Raw genomic sequence first — 19,309 nt, 5'->3', positions numbered from 1 at the left:
GACAGATTAAACCAATTTCAGAAGAAGTCATTTTAGCAGCCTAAGGTAAAGCTTTAGAAAAGCCAGTCAGGAACAGAATTGCTTAGTTGGCATGGGTGATCTTTAGTGATTATTCTGTAGAGACACTCTCCAAGTAATGCTGATATGAGGAAAAAAACAGATAATTTGTAACGGCGGTATTAGTGAACCTGGTTGTTGTAACCATGTAGCCCTGTAATATGATATTGCCATTTCTGGTAACAGGCTATAAGCTTTGTAATGAGTTTGCAAGGCCTCGGTGTTGAAGTTTGTCAGATTTGCTTTGCCTGAACTTTTCTTGACCTGCTTGTAGTTTTGTTTGACCAGATGTCCATGGCTAATTTGTTTTACCTTTGTTTACCTTTGTATGGTACCACCAAAGATTTACAATTCTAACACACTGACGCAGTGTAGGTCCGTGTGACAGAGACCTTTAGAAGCGGAGACACAAGGATATCATGTGGAGGAGTAAAGGCATGGGGCTGGATAAGGGGTGGGACACAGGCATGGCACAGGGGACCTCATGGCTCTAAATGTCCTCTAACTCCTGGTTTTCCCAATCTAAGTAATCCATCTGCAGAAGCGCAATGTGTGGTTAGCCTCCAAGTTGGTGGTTTTCTCTCATATCTCCTTACTAATTGAAGGATTCATGATGTGCTGCTTCTCTTTTGCCCAGGTGTTACAAAACCACACAACCAGCCTGTACCATTTGCAGCTAGCAAGTGGCAGGCTTCAAAAGTTAAATTTCCAACATTTCCCACCCACCCCCCCCCACATACACACAGTTATCTGCTACCTGTTAGCGGTCACATTTTAAGTTTTTTTTTTTCATCTAACGCAGATACGAAGTGATGAAATGGGGGAGCAAATTTTTGGTTTTGTAAATGGCTGTGAGCAACACCTAGGGCATGCTGTGCTGAAGGATGTAGCAACATAGTTTGAAAGCAACAAATAGACGTATGAGAAAATGTCTCCTGATCACTTTGACAATATTGATTTTGTATGAATAAATAATCATATTTAAGAGGTTTAATCTTGGCCAGTTGTCAGTGGTTTTTCATACAGATGACAAATTTTTATTCCTGATCACGATCTCAATATAGCTGTACTTTTTCCAGGGCACTGGACCACTGGAGGTCCTGTATAAAACCCTGAAGTTTAGCTGTTCTTATTTCATTCTTTAGCATGGTGTTGAAAAGCAGTATAATAACTTCCAAAGCACTACTGAAATATTTTTGCTGAAGCATTGCAAGAATACTCATCATAAGAAGAAACAAAAATAGCCCAAACAAGTCAAATTATTTATGGAAAATGCAATCAAATACAAAGAGGCTTTTAAAGATAGACTCTTGGGGAATCGTCTCTATAGGCAACATTATTTTCTTTGCTTGCAAGAGGGAGAGAATAAGAAAAACCTGTAAATTACTGTCAACAAGATATATATGTTTGAAAAGATTCAAGTTGTTCCTTTCAGTTGGATGCCATTACATCATTTCTTCAATAATTGTTATTTCTTCAGTTTCATGCTTCATAAACAGATTCTTATATTCTGTCTATTAAAGGAAGAATAAAACATTTCATCAGTTTTTCATGCATGAGATTATCCACGAGTTTACCATTTATGAATCCTGTTATTCAAAGAGTTGTTATTTATTATATAGAAGCTGTAGTGGGACTCTGTCAATAAGAGGACTGCAGTAGACAGGTCTAGGTGTTCACTCCACGACAAGCTCCCCAAAGAGGAACAAAAGACTTGTCAACTCAAAAGCCAGATGACTCATCTTTTTAAACATAGGAGAGTTAACATGATGAAGGAACAGAAAGTAAAAGATTTTATAAAGGCTCACCAGTGATTCAGTGTGTCCTTGCAGACAGGCAAGTGCTTCCAGACCTGGCTGTAGCTAACTTCAAGACTTTCAGCAAATCATAGAGTCATAGAATGGTTTGGGTTGGAAGGGATCTTAAAGATCACCTAGTTCCAGCCCCGCTGCCATGGGCAGGGACACCTCTCACTAGACCAGGCTGCTCAATTCCTATGCAGCCTGGCCTTGAACACCTCCAGGGGTGGGGCATCCACAGCTTCTCTGGGCAACCTGTTCCAGTGCCTCACCACCCTCACAGTAAAGAATTTCTTCCTAATGTCTAATCTAAATCTCCCCTCTTACAGTTTGAAACCTTTACCCCTCGTCCTATCGCTACACTCCCTGATAAAGAGTCCCTCCTCTTCCTTTCTGTAGGCCCCCTTTAGGTACTGGAAGGCTGCTAAAAATTGCAACAAACTTTGTGACATTCTCTCTAGATGGACAGTTCCACTCTGTTACTTGCAACATCTGTCTGTCTGTTCCTTCTTCTTCTCATGAGTCGCTTCATGTCTCTGCATAAGCCAGAACCTCTCAGCTCCCTTCTATACTTTCTTGCATACCGTACCCTAGAAACTTTCCCTCCTTCAGCATCATTGCCAAATACTAACATGGATCTCAACATCTGCTATGGCACAACTATTTTGGCCAGCAAACTATTCTTTGCTCCTTCTCTCCCAATAGCTGGCCAACAATCTGATTCTGCATTATTATTGGGCTGAGAAGCTCAGGCTTAACACTATTCTAGTGATAGCATATGGATTATAGGGAGAGCAGGGTTAAACTGTACATTTTCTCCAGTGCTCCAGGTAGGCAGATGACCAGTGTTTCAGAATGCAAAAGGAAACCCAAAAGAATTATTGCATATAGACCTTCTCTTTCAATACCAAGACCAAGAAAAAGAAAGGTAATTTATCCTTGTTTTTGTGCATCTTTCTGACACTTAGGTCATACCTTTGAGACTGCAATGGATCCTTATTTACAACAATTTCAGGCAAACGGGAAGAAAACATACCTGGAAATCTGTTGGAGACATCTCATTGAATGGGTCTTTTGGCTGTGGTACTGTAGAAGATGTTTTTTTCAAATAAATGCTTCTACAATGACAAAAAGGGCTGGTGAAGACAAGACTTAGTATGCAAACATGTGAACATGTACTATATAATAATGCTCCTGAGGTATTATTTTAACCCTCTAAGACAAAGTGAAAAAGTAACTAAAAATTACCTAGGGTGAATACAATGGTATCATTTCATTGTTTAGAATTTGGATTAGAATAATTTATTTTATGACTTATTAAAGAATAATAGGAAGTTGCTGGTTTAAGTATCTGAAAGGGAAATATCCTCAAAAGAAGGAAACAATTTCATGTACCACCCACCCACATTGCAGGGTCTGTTGGCAGGAAAGTGTCACTGATATAAGGCCTTGTCCCACTATTGGAAAGTTTTGTGTTATGATTGATCAAGTGGATAAGGAGGTTGGGAATCAGAAATATAGAGTCCACTTGAGCAACATCTAGCAGGTTATGATTCCTGCTACAGTTCCGTGTGGATTTTCCCCCTTCCTCCTTTCCTTTAAAAGGAGGCCAGAAATTTTCTGTTGGGGAAAGAGGTGTTATTTCAACTACAGAATAAAAATTTTGCATGAGAAATAAGGCTTACACTTTGCAGAGAAAAAATACGAGACTTGCTGCCAGCACTGCTATCAGAAACAACATATACGATGAAGTAGATATAAGTTGTTCTTTTCCTGAAAGACAAGCAATCATCAAAAGTGTTGATCAGTATCACAAAACAGGAATGACTGGTCACCTATGTGCAATCTGCTTTGTGTGATAGTGTCAAGCACCAGTATGAAGTGGCTGCTTCTTTAGCTTGGCACCTCATTGCCCTGTAACATGTGAAGGAACGGGATGGCTGACAGACGTGGACCGTCTGCAGTAACTCAAGACCGTACTAAGCATTTTGTGAGGAACTGAGACCTACAGAGTACTTCAAAATCCAATGTGCAGAGAGTACCAGGGGAAAAGAGAAGTTTACAAAGCCTGAAGCAGAAATGGAAGAAGGAAAAGGGCTGGCAACAGACTTCAAAAAGGTCTGCCTTATTCACTGCCTCCTTGCAAGAAGCACCCACTGTCACACCAGAATGCTTAGAGACCTCCCTTGTATTAAGAGATGTGCCAGTTCACTCCTTTTCATCCTAGCAAATTAATGAACAAATATCAATGTGTTTCCATCTGTAAGTATAAAGTAATAAATGAGGCAGACAAGTAATAACTGAGGGAAAACTAGGTCAAGGAAGTGATTTGCGTTCTTACCAAACTCTACGGGTGTGCTCCACTCTCCCCAGCTTGCGCTCACCAAACAGCCATTGTCAGTTGCTCTGATTTTGACGCTGTACCTTTTTTTTGCACTGAAGCTCCCAAATATGTAGGAGTTTCCTGTGATGCTTCTTTCCTAAATGCACAACAACTAGACTGAGAACTTATTATTCACTAGAGTTACAGATGTTAGGAATCTGTCAGGTTCATTTAACGATGCAAACAATTACAAAAGAAAATTTTACACATATTTCTGTGAACAGATTAGAATGAAATAACAAATAGAAAATTATCCCTTAATATATTAACTTGTTCCATCCTAGTTCCTTTTGTTTGAACATTTTTGTTATTGGTGAAGATGAAATTTGCAGTATGCTTCCCTGCTAAACAATGTGACGTTGGGAAAAAAAATAATCCATAGTTTATTTTCAGTCTGTAAATTATTTATTTTACTAGAAGGTAGTTCTTTAAAGACCTGGCATTCCCTTACTGTGGATGTTTTTAAAACTGAGGTAGAATTTAACAGCCAGATTATACAGAAGGGAAAATTTTGACATATATTGAAATCCTTCTCATAAGAATATTGAGCCTTCTTGAAAACTTGGTATTTTTTTTCTTCCTCTTTTATACTGGCTTAATCTTTCAGGTGCTGTTTTCTTGCCTTCTCCATCTCAACCCCTTCTAGAGACCATTAACAAAGAAAAAATTCACATTTTGTGTGTCTAAGTGTAATGTGGAATTATGTTCAATATTTCTACATATATATGAATTTGGTAGGAAGTACAAAGATTGTAAAATTGAAGATTTTGTGAATTTCATAGAAGTAATATAAAGTTCTACATATGCAGGTGTTTTTTGTACCATGTTTTATAATTAACAGTTTAAATCTTTGAGTTCAGAAAACTTGTCAATAAAGAACATATGTAGTATACTGAAACTGGTAGCGTGAAACCAAAACAATTTGGTTGCAGGATGCCCTGATATAGATGAAATTTCAACCCAACATAAACATTCAATTAATATGGCAATGAAGACTTACTGTTTTAGATGTGGTTTTGATGTTTTTCTCGGGATCAGCCTAGCAACAAAAAAAAAAAATAATTTTTATGATTGTTCTTTTTTTTACTATATAACAAAGGCTCCTGCCTGATGAATGTTTGATTTTCGGGGAAAAGAAAAAAAATATAAATCTATTTTAAAATTAATATTTTAAATGCTTTCTTTTAAAGACTTTGAGGTTAAGCCATTTTTCCACTGAAACGTTTTTCCTCGCCACTGGTGCTCTGAAGTACTGTTCCATTTAAATTTGATTGCAGAACTGAGTATCAAAGGACTAAACAAAAAAAGGCTTAGGTTGCCCACCAATTAAAATTGCATGTTTTACTTGTACAAAACAAAGTATCTAAAAAAATACTAGTAAACTTGGGAAATGTGTTTTTTTTTTTTCCATTAAAACTTGTCTGTGTAGCTTTTACATTCTTAAACTTTTAATTTAACTATATTATTACACCATTTTCTAAGTTTTTTTTACTGTTGAACCAAGAAACTCACTAATATTTCTGCAAAAATTTCAAACTTTGTTTTTGATGGATATAGTGCTACTTTCCATATTCATACAACTCTTCAAAATACTTGCAATTACTGAAATGTATAATATCAACCATTGTGGTGGATTGACCTTGGCTGGATGCCAGGTGCCCACCAAGTCTCTCTATCACTCCTCTCCTCAGCAGGATGGGATGAGGTGGAGGGGGGGAGACAGGGGAAGAAAATAAGATAGAAAAAACCCCTCTTGGGTCAAGACAAAGGCAGTTTAATAAAGCAAAAGCAAAGGCTGCATGGAAGCAAAGGAAAACAAAAGATTTATTCTCTGCTTCCCATCAGCAGGTGACGTCCAGCCACTTCCTGGGAAGCAGGGCTTGAGGATACATAGCGGTTGCTCCAGAAGACAAACTCCAGCAACCCTGCACTGGTGTCAGTGAATGGAGGCAATAGGAGAAGGAGGCAAAGTTGGATACACAAAGGGCGGGATGAATAGTAGGGGGGTCCAGATGGAGATTCCTAAGAGGTCTTGCAGAACATCCTAATTTACATGTGCACCTTTTTAATAAAGCATGTGTTACTTCTTTGGACCTAATTTAGTAATACGATAAACCTGACTGAGCGGTAACGATGACTACAAGAAGTAGGAGCAAATGCAAAGTGAGTTTGTGAAAGAAGTGATAAAAGGTGAATGATGGTATAGGAGACTGCAGACAGGAAAACCACAGAACAGAAGGTTCTGACCTAACTTCATCACAAAACAGCAGTAGGACTGAAAGACTACACGGGGACCCAAACTGCCTTACAGGGACACGTAAAATTGGTTGATCCAATTTAACAGTAGCTTTGGTTTTTTTGTGGTATATTTAGAGTTCATTTAATGTATCCTGTAACTGTTCATAATAAAGTCGTCAGATAATATGGTCTATCCCCCTACATGTGCTAGAACAACTATTCAACTTCAGTGTTGGGAGTCCTTTGCCCAATTTCTTAAAGGACCAGTTGTATAGTGCACTGAAAGCATCCCTCAATTTGCTGCTCCTATTTGTGAGTGACAGCAGTCCTCAGCTCATGCGCAAGAGGGGCACTGCATATCAAAAAGGAAAGATTAGTTAAGTAGGGAAAGAGAACAGGGTATTGGTTATATGGTAGTATGTGTGGAAATACAAGCATACGAAATACTATTAAGAGTCATAATTATTCTTACCTTGTTTTCTATGACAATTTCATATTTGAAACAACCATCTTTTTTCACATGACTTGTGCGAGGTGGTTGCCACTGAATTTCACAACCATGAGAAGCTTCTGTACAGTTCACAGTAACATTTGAAGGAGGGGTGAGTTTTTCTACAATAATATAATGAGGAATACTATTGATTAATAATCAGGTCTCTTCACTCTGCCTTTTCAAAATATAGGTAGGTGTTCAAGCAAACTCTCTAAAAAGATGTAATGCAGTTCTATCAGAATTATTATATTCACCCCATATTCTGAAGCAGGTAGGTAAAATTGAAAAACACAAACCATTTGTTAGATTTTACTGAATTCAGCATATAATCAGTGCAGGTGTGGTTTTTTTCATAGTGTTAATATTAAACAGACGTTTGGGTTTCTTTTATTAGCAACACTATTCCATTTAAAAAAATGAAATTTTTGCTCACAGTGTTAATTATTTCTTTTGTATTATGCGAATTAACAGAATGTTGAGATAATAAGACCAACATCTAGACAGTCCTGCTACAGCGTCCTTAGCTAGTTAATCCCAAAAGATGACACCTTTCTTTCAGAGAATAAATATTTGACTGAAATGTTCACAGTTCTATTACCCATGATTTCAGATTGTCTCTGCATTCATTTGGCTTTGTTCATTTTTGTCCTTTTGATTTATCAGCCATCAAGGCTGAGGAAAAGGGGAAAAAAAATAATCTGTTCTGAAAGCAGCATTTTAAAAATGTATGCTTTTTTTCCAGAGAAGAATTCTTCATTCCCTTAGCATAAAACTGGAAATAAAATTTAAAAAAAAAAAAAATCCTTACCAATTCTATACAGATTAATCGTCTTCATATATGACTGAATGCTTTGTCCACTTCTAGATCCATTTACCAGGAAATAAGCTTGCTTTCTTTCTATTGTCACATTTTGGAATCTACATCCCGTGTGCCTTCCACAATTATCTTTGATGTAATTCTGGCATCCTGTGAAATCTTCTTTCCTTTACATGACATATTTCATCAGTTAAATATTGGCAATGTCTTGTGTCAGACCAGAATCTAAAATTCCCTAGATTCAAGAAGACCTACTTACTTTGAGGTCTTCCAATACAGAAAATATTGGGTATCCTCTGAAGCAGACCTGCCCACATGCCAAGTGCAGTTCATGAAGGAAACATTAAAAATGACGCAGACAAAATTTTCAATGGCTGTCCCATTCATACCTGCAAACACATCAATAACATCCCATGTTCACTCTGTGGAAAGACTGTAAAACTGCTCAAATAATGGAGATGTCTGCAAGCTCATTTAGTAATTTTTAGCCACCTGATTAGTAAATCCAATTGCATATTGTTTGGGTCTTGCAGTTACACACTTACTTTAAGATAGGAATGATTTTGTGTTGAGCCACGAGGATTATCTACAATTGCTACAGATGCTGAAGATGTGACTAGGATTTAATCAACTCTTTAAATCGACTCAGGCACAGTGATGTAGTAGAAGCTAATAACAAAGACAGTCACTGTTGTGTCCTTTGTTTAGATCCCCTGTTTATCTAAGGTCCAGTCTACAGTGGAATATAAATTCTACAACCATAAGCAAAGCAAGTTCTCCTGTGTTTATCTTAAGTACTCTGATCTTTGGTTGACTTATAAAGGACTAAGGATTTAAAACAAGCTGTCCACCACTTTCTTCAGTGTAACACCTGGGTGATTACAACCTAACTTTGAGGCTGCTTCCAGAAGCTAGTCCCTGCAGAAGTGTCATGATTTGGAAGGCAGAATGGCATGTTTTTCAATCTTGAATTGAAAATGGTTGCTAATCTGTTCTGGCACTTTGGATTCAAAGATAGGGGGAATTTTGTTTGCAATGAACTTGATAGAAGCAGGTCTGAATATCCATTAGAGTAAAACCAAGAAAAAACTGAAGCAGAAGCTGATAGTTCACTTAAGTTAAAAGACTGTTCGGGCTGTGCATTCACATAAGGAATGAATTCCTTGTGTGTTTCTTCCGTATCAAAAGGTGAGATCTCCAACAGGAAATACTAATCATGCAGTACCTCTTCTTAACTACCGTCATCATGAATTGAAGGACTGGGTCACAGCTTTTCAAGACATTGAGCTTAAGCCCACCACATCTAGCCTAAAATTTCCCTATGTGTCTAACACAGGTTCCCAAACAAGTCTCAGAAGCCACGTTATGAGACCAACTGATGTCTCCTGTCCAAGCTTCACTGCAGTCCAAGTTGGAAACCTCTTTTTCCTTACGTTCCCACTAGCAGCTGATCATGTACCTGACAGAACTGATTTCAAAAGAAATGCTTTTATTGAGCAGACAAAAACTTCTGACATCGGTGGATACTTAGGGAGAAAAGCATAGGGAGAAGAGAAAGCCCCAAGCAGGCCTTTGCCTATACACTCTCTCATCTACCAGCAAGCAGTGCCCTACGGACTTGCAAAGTTGAAGGCTACCTCATAGATCACTGTGCGTAGCAGTCCAAGAAAGCCTGATCCCCCATTGATTCCCACAATTCCTTTTTGAATTCATTTAGTTTTTTGGCCTTTACTACTACTTTACTACATTTCTTGCCGATAGGATGAGCAATGGGAGAATTCAAAAAGTCTATTTTCCTTTCGCACCTTCAGCTGTAATTTGAGAAAAGGCGATTCTTCTCTAGAAGAGGAGGAGTCCAAACACATTCTTGTGCCTAATATTTGTTCATGGTTTGCTCCAGGCAGACACTGTGCTGTATGGAGCCTTTTGGGACTACTCTACCAAATGAAATTTCTTTCATTTGGGTGTTCTACAAGTGTAGGCACATAATAAAGGAGGCTGGGATCACAGTTTCCAGAGGGAAAGGCTGTCATCCAGGAGACCTGACCTAATATGATGTTGTGTAGCTTGGCTACAAATAGAGCTGGATGAATTAAAACCCATCCCTCAGAACGCCTCGGTGGAAGCGTTCACTTCATGCCCATCACATTGGGAGTCAGCATGAGCTAGAAAAAATATTGTCACGGACAGGGCCTTGCAAAGGAGTCCCAAAGGCCTAGCAACCTTCGGACTCTTACACATTGGAAATAAATAGGAATTGTTCAAGAGACAACAAAGTTGTCAGAGTTCTCCTGGATTTCTGGAAAGCTTCCTCTCTTCCAAGAGGAAGGTTTAAACTGTTTCAAGTGCTTGGTCCAGAAGCATTTCTTTCAACAACAGTGTTGGCCTAAGATACCCTGTCCTTCCGCGTCCTCCATGTCCCCTTCTTGATTCCATCCTGCCTCCCTGGCTGTGTTAGTACCATTCATTGTGAGGCCTCATAGTGAGTAGTTCTGAAGAAGTGATCATCACTAAAACTAATAATGCTCCTCCCACCCCAGAAGTTTTTTCTTCTTCTCATTTTTTCATCTGGCTTAGCATCCTTTACCACAAACAGTGGAACAAGCTCATCTGAGATGACAGTGTGGGTTAGCAACAAAGACCCAAAGGAGAGCTGTCTAAGCTATTTCTGCTGTTGCAAGAATTGTTGGCCCCTACTAGTCACTAGAAACATCTAAGCTCTCAGCATAGAGTTGCTTACATCCAACTTATGTGTAAGTTTATATATATATATATATGCATGCATATATAACAAACCACTCCTGAGAGTCCAGTGATTATGGTACTGTACTGAGGTGATGGAGAGCTTTGCTCGGTTCTCTGGTCTGCCACAGATTCACTTTATGACTGACGGTCAATCAAATCTGTACTTCATTTCCTCATTTACAAAAGAAACAGAGAAGTTTTCTTCCCATCAAGAAACTGTGAGGTAAATGCAGCAGTCTGAAGTACGATCACAGGTGCTGTGCAAGGGTCTTAGGGGGATGGGCATCATAAAGACTTTGGCAATACTGCAAATCAAAAGAAAAAAAGGTTATTCTGACTTCAAATCAAATCACAACCTGGTTCACGTGTGGCTCAACAAGCAGTTGAGTTGTCTGGAACATTGGAAATAAATAGGGTGAAAGGAACTCATAAATTGACATTGTGGTCAAGGAAAAAGAAAATTAAACCACATCCTTGGCCTCTTTAGCGATGGCCTCAGTTTTTTATATCCAAGAGAAGCATTATATTCAGATGTTCTTCAATTAGCTTAAGTTCTACAGCCAGAACATTACTCAACGTACAAAACAGCCATGATCAGCTGCACTGTGTTACCTTCTTACCAACACGAAACACATGCTGGGAAGATCGCTAAGGTATGTGTGGGTCACTCTATTTCCTCTGCTGAGGACTGTTTTCCCAGGTTTTGAGAGGATTTTTTTTTCATTTTTTCTTTATTCACCTTTCTGTGGATATGCCAAAAAACCCATAATCTAGCAGAGTAGACAAGTACGACTACTCTTCCTTAAAGGTTTACTTTTGAGCCTACTATATTCACATACAGTGTCAGTAACACAGTTTTACTTTTACTGTTTGCAACACCTGGAACGGATCCAAGTCTTCATGAGACATTTCTCCCATTATCTCCCGTTATTTCAATTGGACACTGAAATTTTTCTCTTTCCAGTTTATACTTGAGGACTAGCTAAATTTTTCTAGTGGTTTCTCTCTTAACCATTCCTCTTTTAATAACCCCATATTTGTCACTTCTTTATCATTATTTCCTTAATGGTAAGTCCTACCCTATAGGTAGGACCATACTCTCATGATGCTTTTCTGTGAGCTCTGATTCAGAGAACAGTTTAGTTTCTCTGTAGTGCACTCTTCCTTCTGACCTGCCTCCTATATTCTTTGATAATGATAATAAAATACATGTGCAAGTATACTAATATCCTCACGAGCATCCTTTGTTTCATACATAAATAACTTATTTCCCCGTATTTTAATATTTTTTAGCTATATTTGAAATCCTTCTTGAAATTCTTTATAGCTTTTCATGAAAGAGGTAATGTACTTGACTAAGACAGGTGTGATGACTGAGATTTCACACAACTGCCTAACAACCCACTGTTTTAAACACACACAGTGCTTTCTGTTATTTATTTATTTATTTGTTTTTCTTGAGTTGACGTAGATTACCTTCATCTCTTGGGCAGATGTTAGAAACTGTGTAGGAGTAGTAGCTGCAGAAAAATATCAGAGAAAAGAAGATTTGCCTCTGCAGTCCTTTGTGGTAATCAAGTTATTAACAAGGAAAAACAGGATCTCACCTCTGGGCCTTGAGCCCAAGAGAATTTTTACTTTTATTCAGTAGTTCTTGAATAGAAAATGCATAAACTGCTCTTAACTCTTGGACATAATGGACCAGACAATTTATAAGGGATTGTAAATAACATACTTGTTACTGGAAATGAATAAAAAGAAATTAAATTGCTTTAACCTATTAACCTAACTCTGAAGATATTGTCAGTTGTGGGGTGGAGTTTTTATTACTTAAAATACCTAAGCGCTGTATAGGTATCCTCACAGGGGAACCAATAATTCTACGGTGCCTTAATAGTGGCTGGAAAGAAACAGATACTTAAGACACAGTTTATTCACCCTAGTCTAGGACAAGATGAATGAAGACTTCACCATATTTATTTCCTGCCAGTCGCTGAAAAGATAGCCCAGGGTGACCAGCCCAGAGGGAACCCTCTAAGGCTTAGTTATCCACCACGGTCAGGTGCATCCAGGAGGAGTCATTCCTTTCCCCTCTTACATTGTCCACATGTAAGTACTAAATAGAAACGCTGCCACTGTTCTCACTGAAACAGCAAATTTATTTTTGAAAATGCCTTTTCCTCCTCTTTCTTACACCCATCCTACTATCACATGCTTCTTTAGAAAAACAGACCATTTAGAACAGTTTTCTTTAGAAAAAACAGTTGCAGTAGAAAAACAGTAGTATTTTCCCCAGAGGTGGTCCAAACTTTCTTTCACATCTCAAACGGTTCCTGTGCAAATTATTGAATAAAATCTTAAGGAAATATAAAGTATTTCTTTGTGAAGTTGTTTCATTTCTGCGCTGTAGTTTATAAACTTGCTATGAAAATTGGCTGCTGCTAGACTTAGAAAATTGGCTACAGCACAAGCCACTCTCAGAGCATGCTGAATGTTCATCTCAGACTGTAGCAAATTTCAGACTGTAGAAAAAATACACCATCAAAATTTTGGCTATGGCATTCATTGGACAAAAGCATGGATTTACAGGTTATGTCTATCCACCCCTCACAGTTATTTTAACAACATTAAAACTAACACAAATAGCAAAATGCAGTATTTCTTTGTCTAACTTCTTTGGAGTAAAAATAAACAACAGACGAAGACAAAAATAAACCTACCTCCTCCTTGAAAACCCAATTCCCTGGGGCTGTTACAGTAATTGGGCAGAAAAAGGATGGAAGCTGTGAAATTGCGTCGGTGGCATATTTTTGTGTGCTTTGACAATGTGATTCATTCTTCTTCTTCTATTCTTCTAAACCGCCCATGTAACGGGGTGTGAAAATCCCGCCTACGTCTTACTCATTTCCCTTACCCTGTAATACTGTAATGTAACGGGGAAAGGCACGGTCACAGGCATTGTTTTAGTACAGGGGGACAAAAAGGTCAGAATAGAAGGACACCCTCTTTATCACTTCATTCACATAATTTTCACTCATTTTTGTGACATATTTTTCACATAGGTGTTTGTATAGGGCACAGCCTGAAAGGCAGGTGAATGTATGAGTCTACTTTCTGGCTCTTGTATGGGTCAGGTAGCATTGTTTCAAGCCACTCCACTATTTTCTGCTTACGGCTTAGGGTTACCAGCCTGCACAGGAAAATAAGTTTGGTGCTCTGGACTTCGTAACAGCCATTCCCAGCTTTATACTAGCCAGCCTCATTTTCTGTAGATGGGTAACAAACCAATGTCACCAGGTTCCACAACTTTTCCACTCAATATGTACACATTTTTCTGGGCTGGATGAATTCAATACGCAGACCAGGAAACTTTTCTTCATGTGTGCAAATACCCTGAGTGTACCAAATCAACACTGTCCCTTGTCTGTGCTCTTGCCCTGGTCCCAGGAAGGTGTGCAGTCCCCCTTGCCCTCTGTCTGCAGAGTTTGAACATCCTCTTTCCAACTGCATTCAACAACGTGAGCACACACTGTGTGGCGCTAACACAGTGCAATATAGGTTGTGCGCTGCCCAGGCGCAGACATCCACAGCTGCCCATGTTAGCAGGCTCCAAAACGAGTAAGCCCAAGCCTTTTTTTTGCCATCTTGACTGTTTTTGCCACTCAAGAGCGTGCCTGGGTCCTGAAAGATGTTTGTCCAGCAAAGCAACTTTCTGTGAACTGAGAAACATAGCAACTGCCTTTTCACGTTTCCATAGTACAGTCTGATTACAGATCCCTCTCCTTCTCCCTTTCTCACCTTTAAATCATTTGAACAGGAAAATGAAGCAATTAAAGTAAACAACAGCATTTAAATCTGATTAGTTATAATATTCACTGAGTATACCAGTCTTACTATATGTGTCTGCTATATCTCACCAGAGGAGTGGTAAATCAGATCTGATTTGTCCTGCTTCTTCTTCATTCCCGTCAGCCTCTGTTTTTGTTGCTCTTCTGGGCAGAGGAGGAATCGTGGGCGTTCTTGAGAAGATGTTTCCTCTTCTTCGGGTCTCAATTCCTCAATTTTATTCATAGAGCCGACAACAGGACTCCAGCGTGTTCCCTGCTAAGATACTTCATTTCAGGAGCTGCAGAAGTAAGGGCTTTTGTTCTCTTTCTCACTTTCTGTTGTAGACATTTCTATACAATTGGAGTGAATTATGGCTTTGGGATAGATTTGTATCAGTGAACCTGAAACCTCATTTTCTGTAAGGTATGTAGAACCTTCCCAGCTAGACGACAATAGAGCTGTGTAGGTTGGAAGCTAAACAGCTGATTCACATATGCATCCATAAGTCGCACAGAATGAAACAGGTCTTCCATGAAAAGGATGTAAGTGTGTAATCACACTGACATCAAAGCTTTTCAGTATGGCAGGAAATACTAGTTGTTGTGTAGTGGACACAATCTTCAACCCTGTTACTTTTATTTTCTAGTTTAATAAATGAGAATTTCTCGGAACATTTAATATTGTTAAAGGGATGAAATGCCCAGGAAAACAACTCTAATAGTCCAGTGATTTCTTGGATTTTTTTGGTTATGTTTTCTTTGTCAGCAGTGACAGAGGAAGAACTTGTCCTTGTCTTTGGTTCAGACCTTATTTAGCTCCAAGATGTGGTACCTGCTGAATTTGCATGTGAGTTGCACTCACTAAGTCTTTCCTGAAGCAATATACGAATTGTTTGCAACTAAAACCCCAAAATAATGACCTAACCTCAGGAAATCAGTGAAACTGCCAAAACAGAAACAAAATGGCTTTCATGATAAGAGTTCTAGACAAGGTACAAACTGGCACATCTTTCAGAACAACTGGCAGGTCTTACTGAAAACAAGATCTTCAGCACTGTTTCTCTTTCACTGTTCTATACTGTAGAGAGAGGTAGCCATCAAGTTGTGAAATGTGCTTTTATATTATTAAGTTCAGGTAGAACAAAAGCTAATTGGTGATCTTGGGACTAGTGTGCATTCTCTGTTTGGCTACCAAGGAAATCTCATTACTTATGACATCTTACAATGACTAGAGAAAATTCAGTCAAATGAACTCTGCCTCTGTAGTACCTGTGGCAAGATGCCAAGTTGGCACCAGATGACGCTGTAACACTCTCATGACAATCCATCATGATGGTTACTCATGCTCTGTTTGCTGATGAGATAAAGAAAAAAACCCAAGCATCAAGTGGTAGTCTACTGCTGCAAGGCAAAGCACCAATTTTATTACCTTTCTCTTTCACCTTTCTCTTTCATATCAGCATTTCTCCATTCTGAGCGTGTATGTGGGAAGGGCCTGCTTTGGCAACTAAGTAGCCGGAATGGCTTCCCTCAAAACCTCTGCAAGGGCGCACAGAAAAACACACTCTTGATGGATGAATCTACTACAGGTATATTTTATGTTACTCATGTTTCTCCCACAAGCTGAGGAAAGGCTTAGGATACAGTCACCTGTGATTTACACCTTGAGCTCAGCACACAGAATTGGTTGTGCCTGTCTGCCTTTCAGAGAACTTTCTGTGAATGCTGTGCTATTTGTTTACTTCAGGGAAGAACTAGTTTTCAAGCTCTATTTAGGTTTGCAAGCCATTTCCAAACGAAATGGTGGAAATGTCTCCTTGGCAAGCTCTCAAGGAGAGCAAAAGTTTTAAAACGTGCACTTCCACTGCCCATTGAATTTGCTTATTCTTCCAAACCTTTCTGATGCTGCTTCTTGCCGAAGTCCCTTCGGCAAGAGAAACATATTGCTGAAGCCAGTGTGGGGCTGAAGCACACACATGCCAGAGCATGTGGAATGATAGTGGTACTGATCTGAGAAGAGCTATATTATGTGGCAGTTTATAGCTCTTAAAAGAATACTTGCACCAAGTGTGCCCACAAACAGCAGGTAAACAGGAGGAGTCCACAATTAAGCCAAAATTTTATTTTGACAAACTGCATTATGGCAATGTCTGGGAGGTTGAGAGATCTTGTGGATTATGGGCCAATGCATTTATTCAGTACAATTATTTTCTTCATAAAACTGGAAACGGGAGAGAAGAAAAACTTAGTTGATCTGATTGCTGATTTGTAGAGGAATTGCTAGAGGATAAAGATAGTCCTGAGACTATTGTGCCTACTCAGCTTCTGTAATTCTTGAAACTGGACCCTGGAGATTCTCAGAACAGAATTATTCTTGGAATCCTGAGTCCCAGCACTGGAGAAGCTGGGTCTTGTTACAGTAAATTAGGATACAGGAAACTGGGCTGGTATAAAAGCCTAGTCTCCAGGGAGGCCTTATAGCGGCCCTTCAGTACTTAAAGGGGGCTTACAGGAAAAATGGGAACAAACTTTTTAGCAGGGTCTGTTGTGACTGGACAAGGGGTAATGGCTTTAAACTAAAAGAGGGTAGATTTACACTTGATATAAGGAAGAAATTTTTTACAATGAGGGTGGTGAAACACTAGAAGAGGATGCCCAGAGAGGTGGTAGATGCCCCATCCCTGGAAACATTCCAGGTCAGGTTGGACGGGGCTCTGAGCAACCTGATCTGGTTGAAGATGTCCCTGCTCATTGCAGGGAGGGTGGACTAGATGACCTTTAAAGGTCCCTTCCAACACAAACTATTCTATGATTCGATGATGCTATAAAGGTCTTAATTTATTGTCACGTGAATTTCCTTAATTAGGAAATTTTTTCAGATATAGGTTGGAAAAATTAAAACCTTCAATATTTATACAGGGTAAACAATATGCTATCAATTTCAGTATAGGTAATTGAACTATAGGAAAACATGACTCAATAAAAATTCACATAATGACCAAGATCACTTCTGCAGAGGATTTGGGGTGGTACATAAGCATCCCAGTCTTGTCATTCAGAGTCTCATAATCAGTATTTGACCTAGACATGCATGTTTTCACCAAAGCAGTCAACTTAAAGATGAAGTTCCCCTTAGCTGCTGTGCAGTCTTAAGGATGATTTGGTTTGCTTAATTAAAGGGAGGGGAGTTGCATGCCAGAGTAGTCTAAAGGAATCCTTTACTAGACTGGCACTTTTTATCACAGACCTTTGGGGTCAATCTGGATTCTTCTTAAAACCGGTCTAATTGTACAACCTTTATATGACTAGCTTTGTAACCTTTAATTTAAAACATAAGAATTCAAAGATTTGCATTTAATCTTCATCATAGCTAATGCTAAGAAAGAACATCATTGTTATAGTCAACAAGAAGTTGATAATCAAAAGAGAATCTTTCATTTATTTTTATTTTTGTTTCTCTGGCTTCATCTGTTTTAAATTTATCACCTTTTATCAAAGGCAGCAGAAGCAGAAAGCAAGTGATTTTAGCAACTTGGATATGGTTTAGAACCAGTTTTTAATTTATTTATTTATTTATTAATTTATTTTTGTTTTAATTCCACCAACAAATACACAGGTCCATGTAGTAGAATTGCCTGAATCCGAAGTTGGCTTCAGGGCCAGTGACATTTTCTGTGCACTACGAACATTATTTTCACCTTTTTTCATGGCCAAGCTATGCTTCAAATTTTACAAGCAGAGTTTATGCCCTTCCAAGAAACAGGGATAAGAATCTATTGTCTGAATTTTGTTCAAATCTGAAAATACCACCAGGTCTCCTGAAACTGTTGAATTGGCTGGTTTTGTCCAAACCCTTTCTTTTCCTCTTTTTTGTGGCATACAGTCAAAGCTATTTGTTTTTCTAATGAATAAGACACTCTGAGACCGTGGCAAGGAGATTTGTTTAAACTTGTCCTGGTTTTGGCTGGGATGGAGCTGAGTTTCTTGCTGGCAGCTGGTGTAGTGCTGTGTTTTGGATTTGGGATGAGGGTGATGTTAACACACTAATGGTTTTGATTGTTGCAGAGCAGTCAAGCCCTTTTCTGCTCCTCACACCACCCCTTCAGCGAGTGGGCTGTCAGTGCACAAGAAGCTGTGAGGAGACACAGCCAGGACAGCTGACCTCAACTGACCAAAGAGATATTCCATGCCCTGTGATGTCATTCTCGGTATATAAAGCCGGGTGGGAGAAGGAAGGTGATGACATTTGGAGCTATGGTGTTTTGTTTTTCCAAGTAAACATTACGCATGATGGAGCCCTGCTTTCCTTGAGATGGCTGAACACCTGACTGTAAGTGAATGAAGTAGTGAATTAATTCCTTGGTTTGCTTTACTTATTAAACTATCTTTATCTGAATGCATGAGTTTTCTCACTTTTACTCTTCTGATTCTCTGCCCCATCCCACCAAGTAGTGAGCTGGCGGCTTAGTTGCCAGCTGGGCGTAAACTGCAACAAAACCTTTTACTACTTCTGTTTTGCTCTTTAGAAGAAAAGGGAAAATTGCAGGCAACCACATCTGATGATAGGCTGACCTCATGTGGTAAGGGAAGTGTAAGCAGAAGTTTGCTAGACATGAATTTGTCCATAACAGTGCAGCACCCCAGACACTTTGCATATCTCAGTAGAGGACTATCCAGTAGGTACACTATATAGTCCTGTCGTGGATATTACACTACTTCAAAGATGAAATATAGCTTAGCTCCTCACTGTGTGGCAGTGACTGGTCCCGATGTTTATCTTGATTTCAATTTACAAGAAGTATTTTTCCACCTTATTTCCTTTACTTTCATGATTTAACTTGCTTGTCTCTGATCCTAGGCTACCATCATGTGGTCACTTTGAGAATCTTCCCAAGTGACAGAAACAAAGACTAATCACTCAACCTGTAAAGCAGCAAGGTGCTGCCTGCA

At 39.0% G+C, this 19,309-nt stretch overlaps 1 protein-coding gene across 6 annotated transcripts; it reads right to left on the bottom strand.

The window, feature by feature from the left end:
• Positions 1-1,142: 1,142 nt before the first annotated feature.
• On the bottom strand, positions 1,143-13,390 carry LOC134518169 (granulocyte-macrophage colony-stimulating factor receptor subunit alpha-like). 6 transcript variants are annotated; one of them, XM_063340538.1, is made up of 11 exons: positions 13,253-13,390; positions 12,009-12,052; positions 10,584-10,837; positions 8,047-8,176; positions 7,779-7,954; positions 6,950-7,089; positions 5,240-5,278; positions 4,198-4,336; positions 3,542-3,629; positions 2,893-2,974; positions 1,144-1,571 (listed from the first exon to the last, which is right to left on the bottom strand). In XM_063340538.1, the coding sequence occupies exons 4-11, from the start codon at positions 8,172-8,174 to the stop codon at positions 1,503-1,505; spliced, it is 861 nt and encodes a 286-aa protein (XP_063196608.1). In that variant the 5' UTR covers positions 8,175-8,176; positions 10,584-10,837; positions 12,009-12,052; positions 13,253-13,390; the 3' UTR covers positions 1,144-1,502. The 6 variants fall into 6 exon arrangements, with proteins under 6 accessions (XP_063196642.1, XP_063196649.1, XP_063196608.1 ...); XM_063340543.1 differs by having other exon boundaries at positions 10,618-10,837; XM_063340552.1 differs by having other exon boundaries at positions 8,047-8,177; positions 10,740-10,837.
• Between the last annotated feature and the right edge of the window lie 5,919 nt (positions 13,391-19,309).

Source organism: Chroicocephalus ridibundus, chromosome 1 (genome assembly GCF_963924245.1).
Source record: "Chroicocephalus ridibundus chromosome 1, bChrRid1.1, whole genome shotgun sequence".
In the NCBI taxonomy this organism is placed as follows: Eukaryota; Metazoa; Chordata; class Aves; order Charadriiformes; family Laridae; genus Chroicocephalus; species Chroicocephalus ridibundus.
This window is presented reverse-complemented; position numbering and strand designations above follow the sequence as displayed.

What these genes read in the sequence shown, in the direction of transcription:
- LOC134518169 (XM_063340572.1), bottom strand. Translation starts at nt 8,174, where the DNA reads ATGAATGGGACAGCCATTGAAAATTTTGTCTGCGTCATTTTTAATGTT. An exon ending in AAATTGTCATAGAAAACAAG is followed by an intron (nt 5,279 to 6,949) that starts GTAAGAATAATT and finishes TTTTGTTGCTAG; the next exon opens with GCTGATCCCGAGAAAAACAT. An exon ending in TCAAAACCACATCTAAAACA is followed by an intron (nt 4,337 to 5,239) that starts GTAAGTCTTCAT and finishes TTGTGCATTTAG; the next exon opens with GAAAGAAGCATCACAGGAAA.